Below are 26,742 nucleotides of genomic sequence, written 5' to 3'. Positions count from 1 at the left end.
AATATATAAAGAACCCTTAAATATGAGTTTAAAAAAAAAACCCAATAGAAAATAGGGAAAAGGTGTAAAGAGACATTTCACAGAAGAATAAATGTGAAAAACAGTTTCTCCTTAAAGAAATACAAATACAAGCCACAGTGTATGCTATTTTATATCCAATATATTGGCAAAATTAAAATGTCTGACAACATTCACTATTGGCAAGAAAACTGGGGAAAAGACAGTTTTTATATTCTGCTAGTTGAAATGTAAGTTCATACAACCACTTTGAAAAATTACTTGACCTTATCTGGTAAAGTGGAAGGTACGTAATACTCTATAACTCAACAATTTCATATCTAAATATATTCAACAAAGAAACTAATTTGTTTGAGAAAACATGGGTAACAATGTTCTTGACAACATTGTTTGTGATAGATCATCCAAATGTTTTTACAGTAAAATCAATAAACAGATTGTGGTATATCATACAATGGAATGCTATAGAGCACTGTAATTGAACGAACCACTACCACATACACGAACATGGATGAATTTTTTTAAAAAGTCAGTGAATGGAAGAAAAGCGAGATGCTAAAGATGCATGAAGTAAGTTATTCATTCAAAGTTCTAAAACCAGTAAAACTAAAAATAGCTTGGTCAGGGGTTTATAAATGTGTAGCCAAACTACAAAGAAAAGTAGAGGAGTTAAATTCCTGGTAGTGGTTACCTCTGATGTGGGTGGAGGGCAGAATAAGTTGTGTTTACGGAAAGGCTCAGGGAGGGTTCCAAAGTACAGGTAATGATACTTATTAAGTTGATAGGTAAATATATTGGTGTTCATTTTACTATAATTCTTCAGAACTTATGTATACATTTATATATTCTTTTTTATTATGATATATTTTATTAAAAATTGTGTTAAAAAAATTTATTATTTCTAGTTTTGGTTTCTTTAAAATGGAACTTAAAAGACATTTGTGAAGCAAACTAAGTGCAAAATCCTAGATTTTTGTGATTATTTCCCTCCAATTTTTAATACTTGTCTCACTCACATGTACTATGACAACAAATTTTCCCAAAGCATTAAAATTTAATTTATAAACTAAAAATTTAACTTACGTAAGTACAAAAACAAAACAGGTTTGGGAACAAACACAATAACCTATGGCAATCATACAATTAAACTGGCATGGCAATAGGTAGATAACTAGCATAAAGTGTTCAAATACTATGGACTCTAAAGAGCAGGGGTCATTAAACCATAGCCTATGGGCCAAGTATGGCTTATTGCCTTTTTTTTGCAAATAAAGTTTTACTGGAACATAGTCACGCCCGTTTGTTTAAGTATTGTCTGATGGCCATTTTTGTGCTACAGTGGCAGAAGAGTTAGGTGTGGCCTGCAAAGCCTAAAATATTTACTGTTTTGCCCTTTACAGAAGAAGTTCATTGACTCTTGTTTCAGAGGGATAAAGAATACTGACTAATTTAACAAGTGGTTATGTGGAAATCAGTTAAAACAATTTTTTCTGTATACAATGATCAACTTTTGGTTCGGTTTGGATAGATGCAAAATAAGTTTCAATGTTACAATCCCATACCTAAAGACTCTGAAAAAAATAAAAACAAAAAACACTGACAATATAGTCACCACCTATTTGTCTTTAGGCTGCTAGTCCTTTTTTTCTTTTTTTTTGAACAAGGCTACTGGTTCTTGCTCTAGGACTGATTCTAATGCATACATAAACATGGCATTTTCCATGAGCTAACTCTGTCAGACTTCACACCACTGCTCAATCACAATCTATTTTTAGGTTTTAGAGAAAAAACTAGTAGCTTTCTTTTTCTATTTTTTTAGATGTCAATATTTTTCTGTTATATTTCTCACTTACCTGTGTTCTTGTTCTTTCAATGCAAAAAGTTCATGAAGCTGCTGCAATTTTTCCTTTTCTTGATGAAGGGAAGTTCTAAGTATGTTTATTTCTCTATCAGCAGCTGAAGCTTTGAGCTCTACCTCTTGAATAAGTTTTATCTGAGTAAAATATACACAATTATAATATTTAGAAAATAATCATTCCTGCTTCTGTTTTAATGCCACTTCCTCAAAGAAAGGTGCCTTCTATAAATGACAGGAACTAGTGACTAAGTTGATTTTCAAAGTTTATGAATTTAATGATGCTATGATTACACAAAGTACAACCCTGTAGCCATTAAACACACTGGCATTAACTATTACTTACTTGCATCAGAGATACCTAGTGAAAATTTCCATTTAGAAAGCACAAAATTAAATTCCTTCAAGAACTCCAACGAGACTTTTAAAAATTAGCTCTCAAGAATACAAGCCTAACAACCTACACTATTTCTACCAACTCTTCCTGCAATTGCTTTGTGTAAGCACCAGCAGCTTTAATTTAGAAATCATTCAACAAGTTAAAAACTGTTATATTTACATTAATTTTTGCAGATAGCCTAACATCTTTTTGGTTTACTATAATGGTATAATTTGTTTTAAGACAGAAGCTATGAACTTGTATTAATCCATGTTTAACTGATATATTAAAACAGAGAAATACCTGTGCCGTCTGCTGATGAAATTTTTGCCTCTCCAATTTTTCTAATGCTTTTTCCAGGGTTCTTAAGTCTCTCACATGACCCTCTTGTTGATCTCTTGCTTTAAGTAATTCAATACTTAGTTTTTTAATTTCACTCTGAAGTGTGTGAACCATAACTTCGAGTTGTACTTTAGAATTTCTCTCTTTAAAAATAATTTCCTTTAGCCTAAAGCAGAAATAACATGTAACTTTAAGTATATTACCCATACAAAAATGATAAAAATTGTAATTTATGTTGAAGCTTACAGTAGAGATAAAGATTTGAATTATGTTTCAAACTCTCAGAGTAAAAAATGGTTGAAAAACAATGTAATATACCTTTTTCCCATCCCTGAAACTAACTTGGTGCCAAGTGAAAAATAGTCTATATAAATTAATGAAACTTTATCTAATGTGAACTTCATTATTCAACAGGAAAACTTTATACTAAACACATAATTTATTTCGGGCATTATGCCAAGTGTTGGCTTAAAAACAAGCAAGATGAATAAGATACAGTCTCTGCCTTCAAGAAGCTCAGTATCTAGCAGAGGCAACATACACATATATTTAGAAAGCTACGTGACAGAAGTGCTATATGAATAGTGACCCTGAAGTCAACTTTGACATGTACTGATCCCAGCTCTGTATTAGTTAGAACCCTTTGACTGTAACAAAAAAGTCTTTAACTAGCTTAAGTAAAAAGGGAGAATTTATTGGCTTATAAAACCAAACTTAGAGAAGAATGGTACAGTGCAATGGGTTTCTTATATATGGTCTTTTAGGCCCTGGGCTGCAGTCTGCCCTGTGACTGGTCTATTTTACTCACTTTGCAGAGATTGGTTGGTTTACTGGTGTGTAAAACCATCCAATAGGATTGAGCAACTTGCGGTCTACTGAGGGGATTGGTTGGTTTGTGGTCCTGATGGGAGCACCACATCTTGAAACTGACAAGGAATTTGCATATATAAGCAGCCAACCCCACAGAGGTCTGGAGAGGGAAGGAGGGAATCTCAAGACCAAGAAGAACATGGAATAGAGTGGTTTGGACTCGGGGTTCCTGCATGAGGAACCTCCTAAAAAGCTGTAATATGAGTCAATGGTTCTAACACTGAAGATGGCAAGAGGCCCAGAAGGGGCCCAGGGGCTAAAACGGCCTGAACGATAGAGAGCTGTGTGCAGCTCTTGATCAAGAATTGCACTGGCCTGGAGTACCCTTGCTCCAAGGACTATCCTGTGAGAAAGCTGTCCTGATTGATGAACGGCATCCAATCTCCTGAGTTATATCCTGTTACTTCCATGCTGCACTCTATTCTGAGTTGTCTCCCAATAAACCATTTAACTGTAAATACAGTGTGTAAGTTCTATGAGGTGTTGCAGCAAATTATCAAACCCAATTGGGGAAAGAAGAGTGCTGAGGGGAGGGAGAGTGTCAGAGATGATGGACTGGCACAGCAGCTTAGAGAAGTTGGAAATCTGGGATATATTTAATCTCTGCCTCATAAGAACCAGCTTGTGCTGATTCTTATTCATGAAATTATTTTAGATGGGGTGGCACAATTCTGAGGGACCATGGAAACCAAGGACATGGACATAACCAGGACTCTCAATCTCTGGTTCTCTGCATGATGGCTTCAATTTTTCCTATTGCAGGCTTGTTTATAATGTGTGTGTGGGGAGGTGAGGGGGAGGGGAGGAGGGCACAAATATTACTGGGCTCACATTCTAACTGCTTAGGGAACTAAACAGGAAAGACTACCTTTCTCTAGCTCAACATAGAAGAGTTCTAGGGAAGGCTCTAATTAGTACAATTTGGTTCACATGCCCACTGCATGAACTGATCACTGTGGGCTAAGGCATTCTGATTTACTCAGCTTGGGACAGGTGCTCACCCCCTGACCAAATATCCTAGGCAGAGAGGCAGTTTATAGGGGAACACAAGACTAGTGTTTGGAAAGGGGGCACTGAATAGCAAAGACACAGTCACCTGAAGGAATTAGTGAAGGAGGCAGCCACTCTAATGTGTATCTACTGTAATTTCTAAGCCATATTTGAAAAAAATTTATATATCCATCAACATATATATTATAGTCACTTTTCCAATTCTTGTCCTTACCATCTCTCCCCTTGCCTTTGAGAGTAATCTCCAAACTGCTCTTCGTGTGTTCACTCTCTCAACTCCAGTTTGGTATGCTATATGAAAGAGTTTTGGATTTTATTCTGTGGATTATGTGGGAGATGACAGCAGAAAAGCTACAGACAAGGAGAACTACAGCAATTATCTAAGCAAGAGATAAAGGATAGAAAAAAAGATAAAAATAACTATTTTGGAACAGAGGAAATAGTTTCAACATATTTTAAGAAGAATGAGGAAGATATCAGCACTAACTGGCAGTGGGATATGAGAAAGAGAAAGGAATAAAAAAAAACACTCTCTAGATTTCTACCTTTGGTAGCTGACTAGATAGGATAGGACACTATTTATTAGGATAAGAAATACAAGAAAGGAGCAGGACGAGTTTACCTAGTGGCATCCTGTAACTTGAGATTCTTATGAGCACTGTAGGCAAAAAGAGCCCTGGTGGTGCAGTGGTTAAAGTGCTCAGATGTTAACCAAAAGGCTGGCAGTTCAAACCCATCAGCTGCTCCATGGGAGAAAGATGTGGCAGTCTCCTTCCATAAAGATTACAGCCTTAGAAATCCCACGGGGCAGCTCTACTCTGTCCTATAGGGTGCTTGTGAGTCAGAATTGACTTGACGGCAATAGTTTTTTTCTGGTTTATTGTAGGCAAGGCATTTTTAGTAGATAATCAGATGAACAAATCTGTTCATCAAGAAAGTCTAGATAACAGATACAGATTTGGGAGCTTATAGGTTACATATTAAAATTATGGCAGATAAGATTCATTTTTTGAGATACTTACAGAATGCTACCTAAGTGCCAGATCCTGTGTTAGGTGTCAAGGATACAGAGTCCCTATCAAGGCATATAAGGGAATATGAGGACTCATGAGAATCTAATCCCAAACATTTGGGTTTAGATAAAAGCGGAATCCAAAAAGATGAGGCTCAATTTTCAAGAGAACGATGAATATGCAACATTGGAAAGTGTGTAGTCAAGTAAAGTTAGAAATGAAGTGTGCACAGAGCCTTCCAATTTAAATAGAATCTGGCTAGCAGCCCCAGACACAGCCTCCTCTGATATTTCACTAAATAATACCTACAATATAGAATAAAACAAAAACGAATACAACTAAAAACGAGAGATGACATAATGTCAAAATCTGGGAGGAATTTTAATTATACAGCAAATAGAACCAAATTAAAATAAAAACAACTCATAGAACACTCAGGCTTTGCCTCATGAAACTATCTTTCTGTAAAAAGGAAGATATATCCTCTCCCTTCCACTGTCTGTCTATCACTCAGAGTCACAAGGTCTCTATAAATCCATCACTACAACTATGTTGGCTACCTATGTACCTACCGGAAGCAAGAGTGCTGTTCTTCCGAAATGGACAGAATACGGTTAATTTATCCATCCTGACCCCTCCCCTCACCTAGCATCTGCTTCTATCAACTCAGAGACAGCAATTCTCAAGACACAAATATGGCAGGAAGATGGCGGGTGATGGTCTAAGGACTAGTGACAGCATAATATACCATAGTTTGCATAATTAAAAGAGTTCTCAATTAATGCATGTTGCGTATTATAGTTTTCCTTATCTTCATGGGTACAGAATATGATAGAATCAGGTAGTGTGGTAGAAGATACCACCTTTGCATCACAAAACTTTATGGGTTAAATGCCTAAAAGAAACTGGAAACTGGGCTTGGAGCTTACTATTCAATTAAGATCTTAGAAGGGGAATTATCCACTGCATAACTGGACAGGAAATGGAACCAACAGCAACTTCCCAAACCCTGTCTGTTGGCAAACACCAAGGCTAAAAACCTAGTGTTCATTCAAGGATAAGAAGAGAGAGAAACTTATGAAAAAATCTTATCACCCGTTGAGGAAAAGTGTAACGCAGAAATAAATACCTACAGGAAATACAAAGAAAAAAATTAATTAAAAAAAAAAATATGGTATTCTCACAGAAAGGAATAAGACAGATCTGCACTAAAGCATGCAATTAAAAAAAAAAAAAGATAAAACGGCAGACGAAATGGCTAAGTTGGAAAAAAATAAAAAAACTAGAATAAACGGGGGCTATCTGGTATTAAGGTGCCCTGGTGGTGCAGTGGCTAAGAGCTCGGCTGCTAACCAAAAGGTCATCAGTTCCAATCCACCAGCTGCTGCCTGGAAATCCTATGGGGCAGTTCTACTCCGTTCTATAGGGTCGCTACGAGTCGGAATCGACTGGACAGTATCAGGTTTGGTTTTTGAAAACTCTGGTACTAAAGCTCACTGTAGAAGAAGAATATGTGACAGAGACTGAATGTGGCCTGCAAAGCCTAAAATATTTACCACCTGAGCCTTTATAGAAAGTTGGCCAACCCCTGTTGTAGTCACTTGTGGTTCTTGTAATACTTATTTGCTCATATTTCTGACACCTTCCAGCTTAAGATGAGTAGTTTTAGGGCTCAAATAAATGTAACCTGAATTCCAAGCGTTTATATGAAAAGCTAATAAAGCACTAAATCTCTTAGTAAAATTAGTTTAAATCAAACTAAAACCACATACATTGTATTTGATTATACTACAGCTAGTTTAAACTTCTAAGTTCAGTAATCTTTGTGCTGAGGCATACTTTTCCCTTACCTATCTGTGGTAAGTAGAGCCAAGCTATGAACATCTTTCTTTTCTTTTGCATTCTTATGCAGTTCATTGATATAATCAATAAGTTTCTTTTCAGTTTGCTGAGCTTTCCACCTCTTCTCTCTCTCTTGATCTAGTTGTTCGACAAGGGACTGAAAGAAAACAACAGTGTTATTTAAACCTGGAAAAGTTCCCTAACCTTTAAATCTCTCAGTTTTCTCATTTATAATTTAGAAATAATAGTACCTATTTCCAAAGGCTGTGGTGAGAATTAAACAAATTAATGTAAGAAAAGCATGTTAAACAGTACCTGGCACACGTTAACCATTCAATAAATGTTAATTACTATTATTGTTGTTGTCAGAACAATTATTTCTCTCAATATTAAAGCTTCCATATTTGAGAATAATGGGAGGAAGCTTATAAGCATGAAAGGTGTGAATATTTTAAAAAAGCAGTTCTATTACATTATAGTCGGAAGTATAACCAGTACTTGAACAAGCAAAACATGGGCAAGTTAATGAAAAGCATAAAACAACAAATAAACTTGTACTAAAAATTACCACAACATGAGAATTGTTAAAGCAAATATTGAAGAATTTTAAAGTTCTTGGACGCTTCTTAATCTGGAGTCCAAGGGTCCAATATTGGGAATCAAGACAGCCACAGAAACCTTGGAATTACATACAAATTGTGTGTGTGTGTGTAAAAGTAGATTTCTCCAAGGAGAGGACTCACAGAGCTCCTTAGATGTTTAAAGGGGTCTGAAACCCAAAAAATTAGAAACCACTGCTTTAAGAAATAAGAATTTGAAAATTTAGAACATACACATTCAAAGGTGAAAAGGGCCCCATATATTATCTAGCACCATTGTTTTCTTTTCCCCAAATGAAAAAAAGACAAAAAAGCTTAAGTGGCTAGTCAAAGGTCACTAAAGATCACATTATAATAAGAAGCCTCTCATTTGTAGAAATTTTCACATTTTCGAATTACCAAAAAAAAAAAAAAAGAACTAGGGAACTCTAACTAAGGTTTTGCTATAACCTAAAATAAAGCTAATTTTGGAGAAAAATTTGAGATTTAAATGAAAAAAAAATTTTTCTCACCACAAGCATGTAACAAATGATTTCATCTAAACCTGATCTTGAATAAATGCATAATTTCCAATCCTTTAAAAATTATAAAAAACAGTAACAGCACAAAATCTGGAAATAGGAGGGAAAAATAACCCACTCATTTCTCATTATTCCAATAAAATGACAATCAGTATTTTTTTTGCCCATAAAAACATGCATGATTTCTCTAGAACTGACTCTGTATTTAAAACTAAGATTATTCACATTCATTTTCTTCTTCATCTTCTAACTCATACCCGGTAAGTTATGTCTTCTGAGCTACTTCTGTCTACTTTAATTATTTCAGTCTTCGGTTCTTCTGATTCTGCTACTGTATTACAGTTTGCTAAAGATGATCTTACATATAATTCTTTAAAGTAAGGTTGTCTCATTTTACGATTACAACTGCAAAGAATAGGAAAGAACAGTATTTAAATTTCTTTTCTCAAACATTGACATTTGTAGTTGTATAAAAAAAGGAGTCATCAAAATAAAACAATAGTAACTTGAAAAAACTGCTTTATGAATTTTATAATGGATGCTTTGTTAATAAATGATGAATGAGAACCTCAAGATTTTTAAATAGATAACTAAAAATGTTCAATTTTCAACATATTAAGGTAGGGAAGAAATCCTGGATATAGTCATAATACATTTAAAAAGTACTGTCAATACCTGGGGCTATGATAAGATGATACCCAAGAACTTAGAAAAGCAGTAAATATAAAATTATCCTTTGAGAGTTAAAAGTTTAAAACTGACACATAATGGATCAGAGTAGACAGATATGTCACTAGCCAGAGACCAAAGGATTCGAGGGTAGTACGCCCTGACCATGAAGGAACTGAATGATTAAATGTATATATAAAAGAAGAGTAAATGGGCAGCTATAGAAGAATTAAAATCCTCTTTTTTCAAAAAGAGGCAAAAAGCTGACTGTAGCTATCCCAGGGTATAGTCTATTTTGAACCACTGTCATGGTGATCTCTATTATGAAAATATAAGCATCAGGCTATCTTACCCTGGTGCATTAAAGATAATCATCTTACCTTTGATCCTAAGCTCAGTAAGTATTATCTAATTAGGATTCGTCTTCTCATCTAGATCTGCCCAAAGAGAGAAAAAAGGCTACTCATGTAGACTAAAGAATATCTGGATCCTATGACACTTTCATTTCCCACTGTAAATGAATGCAGTGGAATTTTGGTTTTATACATTATTTTCACAACTTAGGTAATGAAAATCTATCAGAGAAATGTATCCTCTCATATAAATTTATATGAAGGTACTGACCAAATCTGAACGAGAAAGACTTGAAAGTCAAATCTTTCATCTTAGTAAAGTAACATATATCATCATGAGTTAGCTTTTAGGAAGAAGCCATAATCTTAACTACCGACTGTATGCCTTATTTGAACGTCTGAAATGACAACAGATACCTTATTAATGGGCCATTTTTACTGTGGTGCTTAATAGTTTGAGTAGTTTTGGAATAATATGGGATTTTTGATCTTCGAGAAATTTTTCTATTGATTTCTTTTCTGTTTCCAGAGTCACTTTCAGAAGTCACATCTGTGTCTCTTTTTGGTCTGAAGTCTTTCTCAGGAATATTATCTATTAAAGACTTAGATGTCTAGAATAATAAAACAAACCAAAAAAACCCCAAAGTTTATTAAAAGCTCAAGTCAATATAAAAAAAACCTTTAAAATTTGAAATTTCCTAAATTATGACTTTTTATAAAATTAAGGGTCTATAAAACTAGACATGTTTGAAATTAAAGACAGGAGAATTCAGCTGCTGGTATGGACAAGTAAGCTCCTAGCAGGTTGACCATCCCACCGAAAACAAGTATAAATGCTGAAAAAAACACAAACAAAACAAAACCAAATGAAAAATGCCTGAAGGCCCTAAAAAGTAAAGAAAAGCAGGCTTATCCTAGAGGGGAGCTGACACTTGGAAAAAATGGACTAAAACGGGGTATTTTTGTTTTTATGTTTTTAGCCCAAGGGTATTATTTCAATCAGCATCATGTAGGGAGTTTAAAACATAGAAAAAAACAGACTTTTGGGTCTGAAGAACTAAGGGAGAATATGGGAGTAGGGTACGAGTAGCCCACTAAAGGATAAAAGAAATGACCTGAGATTTGAAGTGCTGCCTAAGAGACAAATTTATAGTTTGAGTCAAACCAAGTTAAATGCTTGCTAAAACAAAAATATCAACTCTTCGGAGGAATATAAGAGAACCCAAAATCTCCACAACATAATATTTAAAATGTCTATGATACAATCCAAAATTACTCACCATATGAAGAACCAGGAAAATATGGCCTGTTCTCAATAGAAAAGGCAATCAATGAAAACAAACCTGATATGCCGCAAATGGTGAAATCAGCAGACAAGAACTTTAATATAGTGATACTATGCTCAATGAGATAAAAGAATATGCTTGTCATAAATGAAAAGATAATGAAAATCCAGCAAAGAAATAAAAACTATAAAAATGCAAATTCTATAACTGCAAATGACAATGTCTGAAGTAAAAATTGATTGGCTTAACAGCAGAATGAGATGATAAAGGAAAGAGTAAGTTAATTTGAAGATAGTTCAATGGACATTATTCAACACGAAGAATACAGAAAAAAATTTATAAAAATGAACAGAATCTCAGGGAACTGTGAGACAATTATCAAAAGGTCTAACATATGTATAACTGGCATCCGAAAAAGCGAAGAGAGAATGAGGTAGAAAAAAAAAACTGAAGAAATTATAGTCCAGAATTTCCCAAACTAGGTAGAGACATAAATTTATAGATTCAAGAAGCTCAGTGAAATCCTAAGCAGAATAAATATGAAGAAAACTTTACTTAGGCCAACTTAGTCAAACTGCTGAAAACCAAAGATAAAGATAAAAATCTTGACAACAAACAGAAAAATGACACATTACATACAGCAGAACAAGGATCTGAAATAAGGCTGACTTTGCATTCTAAACTTCCGAGCCAGGAGATAGTACTGAAAGAAAGAAATTATCCATTTAGAACTCTATATTCAGTGAAAATATCCTTCAAGAATGAAGGTGAAGTAAAGAAGAATATGTTGCTGGCAGATGTATATTATAAGATTTACTAAAGGAAATTCAGGCAAGAAGTTCCAGTTGAAGGAAAATAATACCAGATGGAAACTAGAACCTATGGAAGAAATAAAAAGCATTGTATATGACTTAGGTACTGATACATATAAGAAATTTTAAAATATTTTCCCCTTAATTTAATATATATGGCTGTTTAAAAGTATGACTAAAATACCAATATATAGATTAAAATGAAATTCTAAAAAAATATTCAACAGAAGGCAGGAAAGGAGGAAAAATAAGAAACAGACAAAATAGAAACAATAAAATGGTAAACCTAAATTCAACTTCATCAAAGACTACAATAAATATTAATGGACTAGGCATTCTTCAAAGGGCAGTGATGGGCAGACTGTATTAAAAAACAGGACCCACCTATATACTGTCTACAAGACCCACTTTATATACAATTTCATAGACAAGTTAAAAATAAATGAATACTACAATGAGATACCACTTGATACCCACTAGGATGGCTATAATCAAAACAAGGTAAGTTGGCAAGGATATGGAGAAACTGGAACTTTGATACACTGCTGATGGGAATATAAAATGGTGCAGCTGCTTAGAAATAGTCTGACAGTCACTCAAAACTAAACAGTTACCGTTTGACCCAGCTATTCCACTCCTATGTGTATATACACAAGAAAACTGGACAAAAGCTTGTATATGAGTGTTCACAGCAGCACTTTTCATAATAACCAAAAAGTGAAAGCACCCAAATGTTCATAACTGATGAATGGATAAATAAAACGTGGTAAATCCACACATGGAATATTTGCCAATAAAAAGGAATGAAGTACTGATATTTGCTACAACACAGATAAACCTTGAAAATGTTATTCTAAGAAGCCAGTCACAAAAGACCACACAGGCATACCTCGTTTTATTGCACTTCAGATAGTGGGTTTTTAAAAATAAATTGAAGGTTTGTGGCAATCCTGCGTTGAGCAAGTCTATTGATGTCATTTTTCCAACAGCACGTGCTCATTTCGCGTCTGTGTCACACTTTGGTAATTCTTGCAATATTTCAAACTTTTTCACTTACATCTGTTAAGGTGATCTGTGATCAGTGATCTTTGATGCTACTATTGTAAGTGTTTTGGGGTGACATGAACTGCGTCCATCTAAGATGGTAAACTTAATCCACAAATATTGTCTGTGTTCCGAGTGCTCCACTGACCTGCCGTTCCCGTCTCTCTCCCTCTCCTCAGGCCTCCCAATTCCCTGAGACACAAGACTGAAATTAGGCCAACTGATAGCCCTACAATAGTCTCTAAGTGTTCAAGTGAAAGGAAGAGTCTCACATCTCTTAAACTTAGTGAAGAAGGCACATCAAAAGCTGAGACAGGCCGAAAGCTAGGCCTCTTACGCTACAGTTAGCCAAGTTGTGAATTCAAAGGAAAAGTTCCTGAAGGAAATTAAGTGTTACTCCAGTGAACACACGAATAGCAAGAAAGTGAAATAGCCTTACTGCTGATATGGAGGTTTTAGTGGTCTGAATAGAAGATTAAACCAGCTACAACAGTTCCTTAAGCCAAAGCCTAATCCAGAGGAAGGCCCTAACTCTCCTCAATTCTATGAAGGCTGAGAGAGGTGAGGAAGCTGCAGAAGAAAAGCTTGAAGCTAAGAGGTTGGTTCATGAGGTTTACGGGAAGAAGCTTTCTCCATAACATAAAAGTGCAAGGTGAAGCAGCTAAGTGCAGATGTAGGAGCCTCAGAGTTATCCAAAAGATTTAGTTAAGATAAATGATGAAGGTTGCTACACTAAACAACAGATTTTCAATGTAGACAAAACAGCTTATTGATAATGATAACTCTAGATAATGATATGCATACTTAAGTACTTAGGGAGAAGTGTATTGATCTATGGAAAATTTACTTTGAAATTTGTCATAAAATAATTTGATGGATGGAGAGATATATGATGAAATAAATATAGCAAAATCTTAATTGTAGAACCTCGGTGGTGGGTATACTTGTATCAAGAAATTCTTTCAACTTTGCTGTAAGTTTGAAAATTGTCATAAAAAATTTTGAAGAAAAAGTAAAATTAAAGGCAAACAGACTTTAACAGAGACGGAGTTCCTCAAATCAGTGGAATAATTATGGAAAGTACTGCAGAACAAGACAAAAGAATGACCTGATGAAGATTTGAAGGAAGACAACAGCAGAAGTGATAAATGAGACAAAGAATTGGTCTGTCAGAAAGAAACTTCTAAGGAGCCTGGTAGGATTGTAAAACTTTATAGGTCAATTTAGTAGTAGGCATCAAAAGTCTTCAAAAGTAAGTACACATTACCTTTCTTTCCTTCTATTTCTAGAATTTATTCTAAAGAAACAATCATGTATCTGAACAAAGTTTTAGCTTCAAATCTTTATGGTACCACAAAAACTACAAAAAAAACCCTTGAAAGTCCAGCAACAGTACCATATTTTTACACAAATAACGCACACCTTCTATGTTTGTTTGCCAACCATGCCCCCACCTTGAGGTATCTTCATAAGTGCTACCACACCAATTTTTTTAACATGTTGCTGTAAAAAAAAAAAAATTGGCAAAGTATGCTTACAAGAATACCTTGTGGGAGGAGGGCGCCACTGACAAATAATCGTAGAAGGCATGTTATTTGTGTAAAAATATGGTATTAAATTGGCGATTATTAAAACTGTTGTAAAGAATATTTATCAACATCAAAGGAAAATGAATGAAAAAAGTGTTACCTTTTTCTATTACTACAACCAGGATCTTAACTCTCTAAAAGAAAAAAATATACACAAAAACCCATGCATTAAACATAAATTGTTTCTAGTTGGTCACATAATTTTTATTTTACGTTTTCTTAAGTATTTTTTTTGGATAAACATGTCAATTTTGGAAAAGTAGGAAAAATAGTTACCTCAGTGAGAAGCTGTGAAATTTGATCATCTATTTTCTGAAGTTTCATCTCATTCTGAAAATCGTTTTCATGATTAATTTTCTCTGGCTCAGAAGATGGACACACAGAATCAACAGACGTCAAAGCAGTATCTGTTGGCGTGCATGCAAATTGATCCAAGGGTACTAACTGATCGACGTTTGTTGTTACGACTGGCATACTATCAACGGTCTATGACACAGACATAAAGCAATATCCTTTTAATTTACATTTATTCATTAATTAAAATTTGCAGGCAACTTTTATATTAGGAAAAAACACCATACCTCTTCTTCACTTATATTTAGGGGACAATCAGAAGAAATTAAATTATCCAAAAGACCTTCCAAGCATTGTAGGTGAGATAAATTTATTTCTGACAAATTTACTGGTTCACCAAATATGTTCTTGCAATCCAGGGTTCTAAGCTGTGGCAAAGTCTGGAGAATAATTGCTCTGTACCCTTGGAAACAGATCAGTCAAAACGAAAACTCAAACTTTAAAAAAAAAGAGATCAATTATTTCTAGAACAAACTAAATTTATCAACTACAGATACATCACCTGAACGATAAAATTAGTCCCAGAATGCAACTCATACACTTGTAATAAAAGCTACTTATTACTTCTCCAGTTATGAATCATAAATACAAAATAAACAAAACACTCCCCCACTCCTCTCAAAAAACCCTAATTATCTTTTTATTTTTCATAAAATGGCTTTAAAGCTATAAATACATGAATCCAGTAGCAATTTATTCTAGACAGTAAGCAAAAACATCTTGTTAATTTTTAATGTGCGTAGTATAGAACAAACATAAATCAAGATGATATGGATAACAGAGAGCCAGAATTTCCCTAATGACACCCCAGACATTAATAAGATTAAACACCTCCCACCCTGCTTAAACCCCATACAACTAATATTAAGACAGGAGATCTATCAAGTATTAAAGAAAAATATGTTTATTACTTTATTTTCCCTTAGAACAAATAAATTTAAGAACTATCTGACAAAGTAACATTAATTTGGATTTGGGGGTAATAGGAAGACTTTAATTTTAAAATTTAAACTGTAAAATTTGAGATAAGTGAGTTTAGAAATGGCAGTCTGGTCTGCTTTAACTTTGCCAACTTCAATCATTCTGAATTTCTGCCATTAGCTCAAATGGCATTTCAGCAGCATTATCTATATATCACATTATGTTTAAGCTTTTTTTTTTTTAAATTTATTTATTAATACTGTAATACACATATGTGGTATAAAATTCAAAAGGTACACAGTAAAGTTTTCCTAACATTTCCTGATTCTCAGCTACCCAGTTCCCTTTCTAGGAGTTAACCGATATTATCAGTTTCTTGTGTATCCTTCCAAATAGTTTATGTATATATTCAGCAAATATGTATATGTTATTCTTTCCACACAAATGGTAGCCTATACAATGCTTTGCAACTTGCTTGCTTTTCTTTCTCCTAACATATTGGCAATAATGCCTATCAGTAAATAAAGACATGCTATACTCTTTTTTATGGCTGCACAGTATAAGAATATACCATATAAATTTTTTTGTCACCTTTACCATTTTTAAGTGTACATTTCAGTGACATTAATTACATTTACCACGGTGGGCAACCAACACCATTATTTGCAAAAATTTTCATCATCCTAAATAGAAACTTAGTGCCCTTTACACAATAATTTCCCATTCTCCCAGTCCCCGGTAATTACTAATAAACTTTGGTCTCCATGCATTTTCCTGTTCTAGATATTTCACATAAGTGGGACCATATGTTATCTGTCCTTTTGTTATTTCACTCAATATGACTTTAAGGTTCATCCATGTCATGGCATGTATCAGAACTTCATTTCTCTTTACGGCTGAGTAATATTCCATTGTGTGTACATAGCACATTTTGTTTATCCGTTCGTCTGTTGATGGACACTTGGGTTGTTACCACTTTTTGGTTATTGTGATTAGCTGCAATGAACACTGGTGCATATGTAACTGTTCGAGTCCCTGCTTTCAAGTCTTTTTAGGATATACCTAGAAATGGAATTTCTGGGTCATGTGGTATTTCTATGTTTAACTTTTTGAGGAACTGCCAAATCATTTTCCACATTCCCACTAACAATGCATAATGGTGATAAAATTTAATTCTGAAGCATTCATTTATCGAATATAAAACTATCTAAATAGGAAAATTACTGGTGTGTTAGTTCCATGATCTTCTTTTAACAGCAATCTAATCTGTCTTAATAATTTATTTGTAATCATGTTTTTCTCAATATGTAATATAAGTAAGTTGCAAACCTTATGACTAAAATGAAAGGAGGTCATAAACACCAATTTTAGGAAATGAAGAAGCCTGGAATATTAACCATTATAAAAAGTGTTAAATTTTAATTCATACCTGGTATATGACAGACAGGATTATCATCTCCATTTTTTTCCAAAATAAGATTAGTCAGGAAGTGCAATCCTATCATACATTGAAGTAAGTGATGGATATTATCTATACAATTACTATGGAGGTCAATATGTCTAAGTTTATGCTTAATTCCATGAAGGGGGATCAACCCTGCAATAGAAAAAAAATTATTTTGATGCCACAGCAGTAATTTTTCCTACTGCTAATTAAAAATAACTGTTACACAGGTTGCATTTTGAGACGTGAAGAAGCAGTATTAATACTACCTTGTTCTGAACAATAACTACTATTGTAATGACTATGATATCAGTAAAGCCAAGAAGAAATGCAGTCGCATCTCTTTAAGGCTTCAGTCCTAGTGGTTTCTGAGCTCTGGTTCTCTTCAAACAAAACAAATGGAGCTTCCCTGGCCAATGCATGCATTTGTATGAGAACGTGCATAAAGCAATGGCTTTAAGCAAGCTTTCTCAGGACATCATTACTGATTAACAGACATAAGCAAACACTGCAGTACACTTCAATTTTGTTGGTTTGAGCATAAGATAAATACGAACAGCACCCATTTGATTTAGTTCCCTGATAATATTCCTTGCATGAGGTTATCTAGAGCATCATAATGTCAGGAAGCAGATTTGTAACTGACGCTATTGGTACCTGGCACATCTCCTTGGCCCACCTCGGATTTCAGCTGCAGCTGTGGTGGATATGTGCCATGTCTGGCCAAGCTGGCCCCCAAGCTCTTGCAGTTTCTCTCCTCTTCTGCCTCAGAACTTTCTTCAAAATGGAGGGAGCTCTCTAAGTAAAGGTGCAGCCTGAAGTGTGAGGGAGTTAAGGCCTCCAGGGGCTCTCCTCAACCAAAGAGGAATTGTCAGTGTATGAATGGACCACACTCTCTTCTTTAAAAAAAACCAAAACAACAGTCATCGAGTCGATTCTGGCTCATAGCGACCCTACAGGGCATAGTGGAACTGCTGACCTTTTGGTTAGCAGCTGTAGCTCTTAACCACTATGCCACCGGAGTAGGAAGGGATATTCTGAGATGCATTCACACTGCTCCTCAGAGAGTTGAATTTTACGGTTTTGCTTAGTTTGGTACTCTCCATCTATAAATTCGATTTTACTCACATTTTCTCAGTTCCTTTAATATGCCCTACTTTAACCTGACTGGAACATCCTACTCTCATCACTGTTTGTTGCCTGGCTAGTTCTACTCATTTTTTGTCATATCTACAAAAAAGTCTCCTCTGACCACTCCCTGTGTTGTTAGGTGCTGCTGAGTTGATTTCGACTCATGGTGACCCCATGTGACAGAGAACTTCCCCACAGGATTTACTAGGCTGTAATCTTTACGGGGGCAGATTGCCAAGTTTTTTTCCTGTGGAGCTGCTGAGTGGGTTCAAACCACCAACCTTTCGGGTAGCTGCCAAGCACTTAACTGTTGTGCTAGCAGGGCTGCCTGACCTCTCTACAAAGTCAGATTTCCTGTCATGCCTTCTCACAGTACTCAGCATTTCTCCTTAATTATCCACCACATTTGTAAGTCCTTGTTCTATGTCTGGTTCTTCTTTTTACGCTCAACTTTGTATTTTAGAGTGCAACAGGGTTCATTCCTGGACCCCTTTCTCTATCTATATACTGTCCAGAATTTCCTACAGTTTCATGGCTACAAATACCATTGATGTGCTGTTTACAGCCAAATCTACCAATTCATCCATGACCCACCCCACCTAAACTGCAGATTATATGTACATCCAAATATACTGGAAACAACCCAATGGCACACAACAACATATACACATACATACATATATAACTCTGCTTTTACGTCCAATCGAGTTCTCAGATTTAAGATAGACGAACTGTCATGGATTGAACTGTGTCCCCCAAAAATATGTCAACTTGGCTAGGTCATGATTCCCAGTATCGTATGATTGTCTACCATCTTATCAACTGATATGATTTCCCTATGTGTTGTAAATGCTATCACTACGATGTGATAAGATGGATCAGCAGCAGTTATACTGATGAGGTCTACAAGACTAGATAGTGTCTTAAACCAATCTCTTTTGAGATATAAAAAAGAGAAGCAGGCAGAGAGACATGGGGACCTCGTACCACCAAGAAAGCAGCACTGGGAGCAGAGTGTGTCCTTTGGACCTGAGGTTCCTGCACTGAGATGCTCCCAGACCAAAGGAAGACTGATGACAAGGACCTTCGTCTGGAGCCAACAGAGAAGGTCTTCCCCTGGAGCCAGCATGTGAATCTGGACCTGTAGATTACTAGACTGTGAGAGAACAAATGTCTCTTTGTTAAAGCTATCCACTTGTGGTATTTGTTACAGCAGCACTAGATGACCAAGAGACAAACCAACCAGAATCCTTGATTCTCATGCCCTCATCTCTAAACCTATTCCCGCCCTAATCTTGCCCAAGTCAGTAAATAGTACAATAACCTACCCTGTTATTCCAAAGAAAACTTGGTTATCTCAGGTTCCTTTTTCTCATTTCAATCCATCAGTGGTAAATCTTACAAACTCTACCTACGAAACATATCTATTTACTCCTTTATAAGATTTCCACTCTAGTCCAAGTCTCTACCATCTCTCATCTAGACCACTGGAATAGCTTCCTAACTGGTCACCTGACTTCCACTCTTTCCCACCTATATTCTTCAACAAGCAGCCAAAGTGATCTTTTAAAAACATAAATTATATCATGCCACTCTCTTGTTTAAAACCCTACTATGGCTTCCTATTGCACCTAGACTAAAATACAAACCCCTTACCCTGCTTATGAAGTCCTGTGATCTGGCCTCTGCCTACTTTTCCATCTCTTTTCTTAGCATATTAAGCCCTCATTTGCTATGTTCAAGCCACACTAGCCTTCTTCCTCTGTTCCTGTATGCTAAGCTTGACTCTGCCTTAGTGTCTGTGCATGCTCTTATCATATAAGTTGCTGTTATTTGTTTCTGAACATAAAAAATAGTATCATCCTAAGAATTATCTATTAGAACTCAGATGGTTGCCTCTTTTATTTCCTTCATAGTCCTTATCACTTTCTGATAATAAGTCAGGCTTATTAAGATTTTATTTCCATACACTAAAATTCACCTTTTTAAGGTACAGACTTCTAGGTGTTTTAACAAACATATATAATTGTGTAACTACGACTACAGCTGAGACATAAAACATTTCCATCACCCCTCAAAATTCCACTGTGTCCTTTGTAATCAATCTTTTCTCCCCATCTCCAATCTCTGGCAACCACTGATCTATGTTCCTTAAGCTTTGCCTTTGTCATAATGTCATTATGTGTTTCCTTTCACTTAGTACAATTCTTTTTAGATTTATCCATGTTGCTGTATCTATCAATAGTTCATTTCATTTTTATTGCCAAGTAGTACTCCATTGTATGGATGTATCTTAATGTGTTTATCCATTTATTAGTTTATGGACACATAGGCTGTTACCACTTTTTGGAGATTATGAAAAATCCTAAGTATGATTAAATAAAAAGTAACATAATCATATAAACTCTCATGTACAGGTCTTTGTGTAGACATGTTTTCACTTGTTTTGGGTAAATACCTAGGAGTGGGACTGTATACAGAGCCCTAGTGGTGCAGTGGGTTAAGTGCTTGGCTGCTAACCAAAAGATCGGTGGTTCAAACTCACCAGCTGCTCTGTGGGAAAAAGATGTGGCAGTCTGCTTCTGTAAAGATTTACAGCCTTAGAAATCCTATGGGGCAGTTCTACTCTGTCCTATAGGGTCTCTATGAGTTGGAATCAACTTGATGGCAATAGACTTGGTTTTTTGGGTTTGGGACTGCACAGTCATATAGTTAAGTATGTGTATAACATTATAAGAAACTGTCAAACTGTTTTCCCAAGTAGTTGTACCTTTCTGAATTCTACCAGTAATGTAAGCAAGTTCTAGCTGCTCTGAAATCTCACCTGCGTTTTGTATTGTCAGTTTTAAAAATTTTAGCCATCCTAGTAGGTATGAAGTGGTTTCAATTTGCATTTCCTTAATGACCAAAGATGCGGAGTATCTTTTCATGTGTGTATTTGTTATTTGTATACCTTCTTGGTAAGGTTGTCTGTTCAAATCTGCTCATTTTTTTGGGAGGCTGACATGATCTTATTTGTTTACCTGCTTTTCTTCCCCACTAGAATATTAGCCTGTGACAGCACAGACCTTATCTGTTTGTGATTTTTATCACTACTTAATAGGGTTTAATACAGTAATCTTCAAAAAAATATTTCAATAAATGAAGTAACTAGCTACCTCAATATTCACACTTTTCAGATAAGGAAACTACACCAAAGAGTAAAATACCTTGCCCAACATCATACAGCAGTGCCGGAGCTTGGGTTAAAACTCAATTCTAATACTTTCAAGTTGTTGGGAAAACAAACAAACAAACAAATCAGGATTTAAAAACTAAAATATTGTTGCTACTTCAGCTTAAGGGTAGGAACTAGTTGTTCTTATTTTTTGCACACAAGGCACCTGACATAGGGTAGTGTTTCTCTAGTGGAGGATAAAAACAACTAAATGAATAAGACTGTTTCAAACATTAGTGAGGATTATGAAGATAATTAGAGAAATTTTTGCTAGTTCTAACAGATAATTCTAATATTTATGAAACTTGTTCACTTTATCAGTTGTGTTATTTTAATAAATTAAAAAAATAGATACAATTTTTGAAATTCTCAGACATGCCATAAACAAAAAGTAACTTTATCTGATCCTCATTTTATAATAGTCTTTGAAATGCTGTATACCTACACTGTTCAATACAGTAGCCACTAGCAACATGACTATTAAAAATTCAGCTCCTCAGTTGCAATAGCCACATCTCAAGGGCTCAATAGCCATATATGGCTAGTGGTTGCTGTATTACACAGTACAGATATAGAACATTTTATCATTGTAGAAAGTTCTATTGGAACTACTGCTCTCTATGTAATAGTATATTGAAAAATTATCTAAGAGTAAACATTTTTCTCCCAAATTGGGTCTTTCTCATCAGGTTTTTTCTGCTACTGATAACACTTATCTTCATTCCTCCAGCTTGGCTTTGGCACCAACAGGAAAGAATTATGACTGAAACACACTCTCCAGGTGGTATCTTTGGTCAAAAATTGAATTATTAGTCAGAGTTTTCCAATGTGCTGAGTCTAACTAATCATATGTGATAGGTATTTAACATTATAGAAAATATAAGCATATCTACTTACCACTAAGATCACTTATCTGGTTATAGGATAAATTCAGTTTAGTCAGATTAATTAGTTCTTCAAGTCCTAAAACAAAATAAAGCCTTTACAGGATTTAAGGAATTAATTACAGAAAGAAATAGTATTAAAATATTACTTCAGATTGTTTTGAAGCAAATCCACACTTTGATAAGTTTTATTTTTTTTTGAATTTTGAAAAAACTTAAGAAAATTGATACATTTTCTGGAAGGATACTTTCATATATAGTGAATTTTAGGGTCAGTTTTCAAAAGTTTATAATAATATTTATTCTACTGTCTTGGGAAGAAAAATGACTTCAATAATCTGGCTTATGCAAAGTATTACATGAAAATCACTTACTAACCTTCTATTTTTGTGATCAAATTGCAGGACAAATTCAAAGTGCAAAGATTAGTCAATGTGCTTAGCCCTTCTATTTGACTTATTTGATTAGATGACAGATCTAAATGCTGTAAATTCCAAATATGATCAATGGCTTTGATTTTGGAGATTTTATTGCAGTGAAGATTGATGGTATGAAGGGTTGAATCTAAAGATAACTCTGATATGCTACAAAAGAAAATATATATTATCAAAAACAAATAAAAACTGGTAAAATTATGACCAAATAATTAAAATTAATCAAACAGCATGTAGATAGCATGTGCTATTCATTTTAGAATAAACTCCTTTCTACTTGTGGTAGCCTTGAAAAATAAGATACATACAGCATATGAACCAAGATTTTACACCATTTACACAAACAAGAAACCCACCTAACCGAGGCAAGTGGGCCTGGACATTTCTAGCTTATATGTGCAAAGTCATCATCATATAGTGAAGACAGTATTGAATAGTCAATAATTGTAAAGGCTCTGAAATCAGAACATCCCAGTTCAAATCTGCATCTTACCACTTCTATGCTGTATTACTGAGCAAATGACTTAATCTCTCTGAGTCTCAGCGTCATCTCATTTAATCCTCATTTTACAAATGAGGGTAATGAAGTCAATGGATATCAAGCAACACACCCAAGTTCTTGTAGTTATTAAGTAACAGAGCCAAGGTATAAATCCAGATCATGACTTATAACCTTACTTTCTTCACTGTCTACAAATGGCTAGTTAATCCAGGATGCAGCTGAATTCAAAATAAACTATTTATTGCTATTTCTAATGAAAAAGTACTTGTCCTCCCTTGTTGGAATTTGGAATGTACCTCCCCTAAATAGAACCCATCCCTTCACTTCCTCAATTACTACTATTTATAACTGGAACCTCTCCGGAAGACAGTTCCAGAAGCAGGAACTACATGTAATTCAGAGCTGCTGAATTGGAGGTAGTCAGGAAAGGGGACACATGATGTCATGGCATCTGTGTAGGTAGTGTTGTTGTTAGTTGCTGTCAAGTAGATCCTGACTCATGGTGACCCATGTATGCAGAGTAGAAATGCTCTGTAGGGTTTTCAAGCCTGTGACTTTTCAGAAGCAGATTGCCAGGCCTGTCTTCCTAGGTGCCTCTGGGTGGGTTTGAACGGTCAACTTTTCAGCTAGTAGTTAAGTACTTAACCTTTTGCACCACTCAGGGACTGTGCAGGTACTGTAGCAGCTACCATAAAACTAGGAAAGTTAACCCTGGCAGAAGAGAAGTGAGAAGTCTAGCAGTCAGCATTTGACTGTAGGGATTTACAAGGCATTCCAGTTTGTTTTGAAAGTAGCACAAGAATCTCAAACAGTAATACACTTTACATGTGCCATAAAGTCATTCAGCAGGTTTATCCCTTGGTGTTTAGACTGAAGCACATAATTCCTGGCAGAAAAAAATTATCTAGCTTATTGCCATTTACTGAGCTCTTGGTTAACCAAAAGGTTGGAAGTTTGAATCCACCCAGAGGTACCACAGAAGAAAGGCCTGGTGATCTATTTCTGAAAAATTAGCCACTCGGACACACATGGGGTCCCTGTGAGTTGGAAGCAACTCAACTGCAACTGTTTTTTTTTGTTTATTTAGTGCTAGATCTTATGTTGCTAACACATGCTTTTAATGACAACCATTTATTTTCTGATATGTTTCTATTTCTAGAAATTAATATTGTGCAGATAATGTGGTGTAGTGGAAAAAGCAAACTTTGAAATTCGACAGAAGTGGGTTTGAATCTGAACTTAATCAGTCACCAGTTGCATGAAGTGGCAAGTTAGATTCACTGAGTTTCAGGTTTGTCACTTGTAAAATGAGAAAAATGACTACCTTGCAGAATTGCTGTGAGGTTTACAGATAAGGGACATAACATGCATACAATAGACGACATACAGTAAACGGAACTATTATTACTAAACATAAACATTCCTTTAAAAAAATCTTCCTGGGGTCCCATGGCAAATTTTAGATCAGGATCACGACAAGATGCTTTAATTATCAGCAGCATGGTTCACATCGATGAGGGCACTCCGCAAAGGCACAGAGAAGCCTGTTTATGGACCTTCCTTTAGCTCACTAAGGCTGGCCACAGAATGTAATTGGAGAAATGATAAGAAAGGAGACTGGAGAGGTCGGCAGGTACTAATCAGCAACGCAGAACCAAAAGCCTTGTATGCTATGCACAAGTTCCGACTGCTTGATTGAGAACGGTGACTACGTAAATATGTTCAGCATTTTAAAAGTATACGAATATCTGTATTATACAGCCTTGTAGACGGGAAATTAGAACGGGGATAAAGAGAACTAAGGCAAAGCCAAGGACGACCAAAGAACCCTCGCTTTACGGCTGCCAAAGCGACCCCACTGCCAGTGTGTCACGGTAACAAGGAGAGAGACAAGACAGCCCGGCAATACCGACCATCGACGGGCAAGCAAAAGAATAAGAATCATTTAAAAAAAAAAAAAAGAATTAACAAAAGAGGGGAGGAGTGGTTATTAGTTGGTGGAGAACAACCTCTGAGGCAGTTCAAGGCTAGGCGAAGTCGTGTCCTCTCGAGATGCGGCGGGAAGGAATGAGGGCTCGTTGATCCTGCACTTAGGCAAAGCAGTTTTGACCGGGTAATGCGAAAGAAGACCAGACCGCGTTTGTTGCATCTAGGTAACGCAGCGCCGCATCTCACCTCCGCCGAGGCCGCCCCCCGCCGCCCCCCGCCGCCCCCGCCCCCACGGTCGCATCGCGGGGCGGGCTCCACGGCCCAGCCCTGGGGGGTGCGTGAGACGGTCCGGGCTGCAGAACGCCCTTTACCTCCGCAGGCCCTTATCCAGGAGGCACAGATCCCCGCAGCTGCTGTCGCCGTCCTCATTTTCGACTTCCCTCGCCACCACCGCCTCCATGGCACTGGCGACGGGGAGCCGGGTCTTAACCGGCGCCCAGAGCTGGGTCCGAGAGCCCGGTCCGAGAGCCCGGACACGCCTCCCGTGTTCGCGGAAGTCCGGCCGGAGGGGGCGGGGCGAGAACTCTCCCTGCAACCGACAGTCGGGCTCTTTCCCGCCCTGACGGTGCCACAAAGCAAGAAAGCTGATCTCTAACAAGGGCTGTCCGTACTTTTACGGCATTTGGAGCAAGACTCTCGAGGATTGCCGTAAATGAAGCTTCTTGCTAGGCGTTTGGGGGTGGGGTTATTTTCTTTTTTTTTTTGTACTTCAGGTGAAGGTTTACAGAACAAATGGTTTCTCATTAAACAGTAGTACACATATTGTTTTATGACATTGGTTAACAATCCCACAACATGTCAACCCTCTCCTTCTTGACCTTTTTTTTTTTGGTGAAAATATACAGAGCCAAAGATACACCATTTCAAAAATTTCTGCATGCACAGTTAAGTCACATCTACTACGCTCTTCCAGTTGTGTTGCTATTCTCACTTTAGATGAAGGTTTACAGAAAAAAATAGTTTCTCATTAAACGTCAGTACACATATTGTTTTATAACATTGGTTAACAATCCCATGACATGTCGACACTGTCCCTTCTTGACCTTGAGGACTTTTTTTTTTGGTGAAAATATACATAGCCAAAGGTACACCATTTTGAAAGTTTCTACATGTACAATTCAGTGGCATCGATTACGTTCTTCCAGTTGTGCTGCTAGTCTCACTATCGTTTTCCAAATTATTCCATCACCATTATCTTCAACTCATTGTCCCCTAGGCTTCCCATCAAAACTTTTGAGTTGCTGTTGTCAATTTGATCTCTCATAGATGATTCTTTTTTTTTTTTTGTACCTTAAATGAAGGTTTGCAGAACAAATAGTTTCTCATTAAACAGTGCACATATTGCCCTATGACAATGGTTGACAACCCCATGACATTTCAACACTGTTCCTTCTCAACCTTGGGTTCCCTATTACCAGCTTTCCTGTCCCCTCCTGCTTCTAGTCCTTGTCCCTGGACTGCTGTGCCTCATTAGTCCTGTTTTGTTTTATGAGGCTGTCCAATCCCCAGCTGAATGGTGAATTCCAGGAGGGGCTTCACCACTGGGCTAAAAGTGTGTCTGGGGGCCATACACTTGGGGTTTCTCCAGTCTGTCAGGCCAGTAAATCTGGTCTTTTTTTGTGAGTTAGAATTCTGTTCTACATCCTTTTCCAGCTCTGTCCAG

The 26,742-nt window shown here is 36.2% G+C and overlaps 1 protein-coding gene across 7 annotated transcripts in view; it reads right to left on the bottom strand.

Moving 5' to 3' along the window:
• Positions 1-25,546, bottom strand: part of LRRCC1 (leucine rich repeat and coiled-coil centrosomal protein 1) — a 46,661-nt gene extending 21,115 nt beyond the window's left edge. Inside the window, exons 1-11 of one of the 7 annotated variants that reach the window (XM_004386587.2) lie at positions 25,391-25,546; positions 22,533-22,738; positions 22,168-22,233; positions 16,908-17,075; positions 14,785-14,960; positions 14,480-14,689; positions 9,890-10,083; positions 8,708-8,855; positions 7,339-7,487; positions 2,556-2,760; positions 1,872-2,011 (exon numbers count right to left, since the gene is read on the bottom strand). In XM_004386587.2, the coding sequence (XP_004386644.1) occupies positions 1,872-2,011; positions 2,556-2,760; positions 7,339-7,487; positions 8,708-8,855; positions 9,890-10,083; positions 14,480-14,689; positions 14,785-14,960; positions 16,908-17,075; positions 22,168-22,233; positions 22,533-22,738; positions 25,391-25,479 (1,751 nt within the window). In that variant the 5' untranslated portion in view covers positions 25,480-25,546. The other 6 variants (XM_023740963.1, XM_023740965.1, XM_023740964.1 and 3 more) reach the window with 6 other exon arrangements.
• Between the last annotated feature and the right edge of the window lie 1,196 nt (positions 25,547-26,742).

This window comes from Trichechus manatus, unplaced genomic scaffold (genome assembly GCF_000243295.1).
Source record: "Trichechus manatus latirostris isolate Lorelei unplaced genomic scaffold, TriManLat1.0 scaffold00169, whole genome shotgun sequence".
In the NCBI taxonomy this organism is placed as follows: domain Eukaryota; kingdom Metazoa; phylum Chordata; class Mammalia; order Sirenia; family Trichechidae; genus Trichechus; species Trichechus manatus.
Note: the sequence above shows the minus strand (reverse complement) of the source record. Positions and strands in the feature narration are given on the sequence as shown.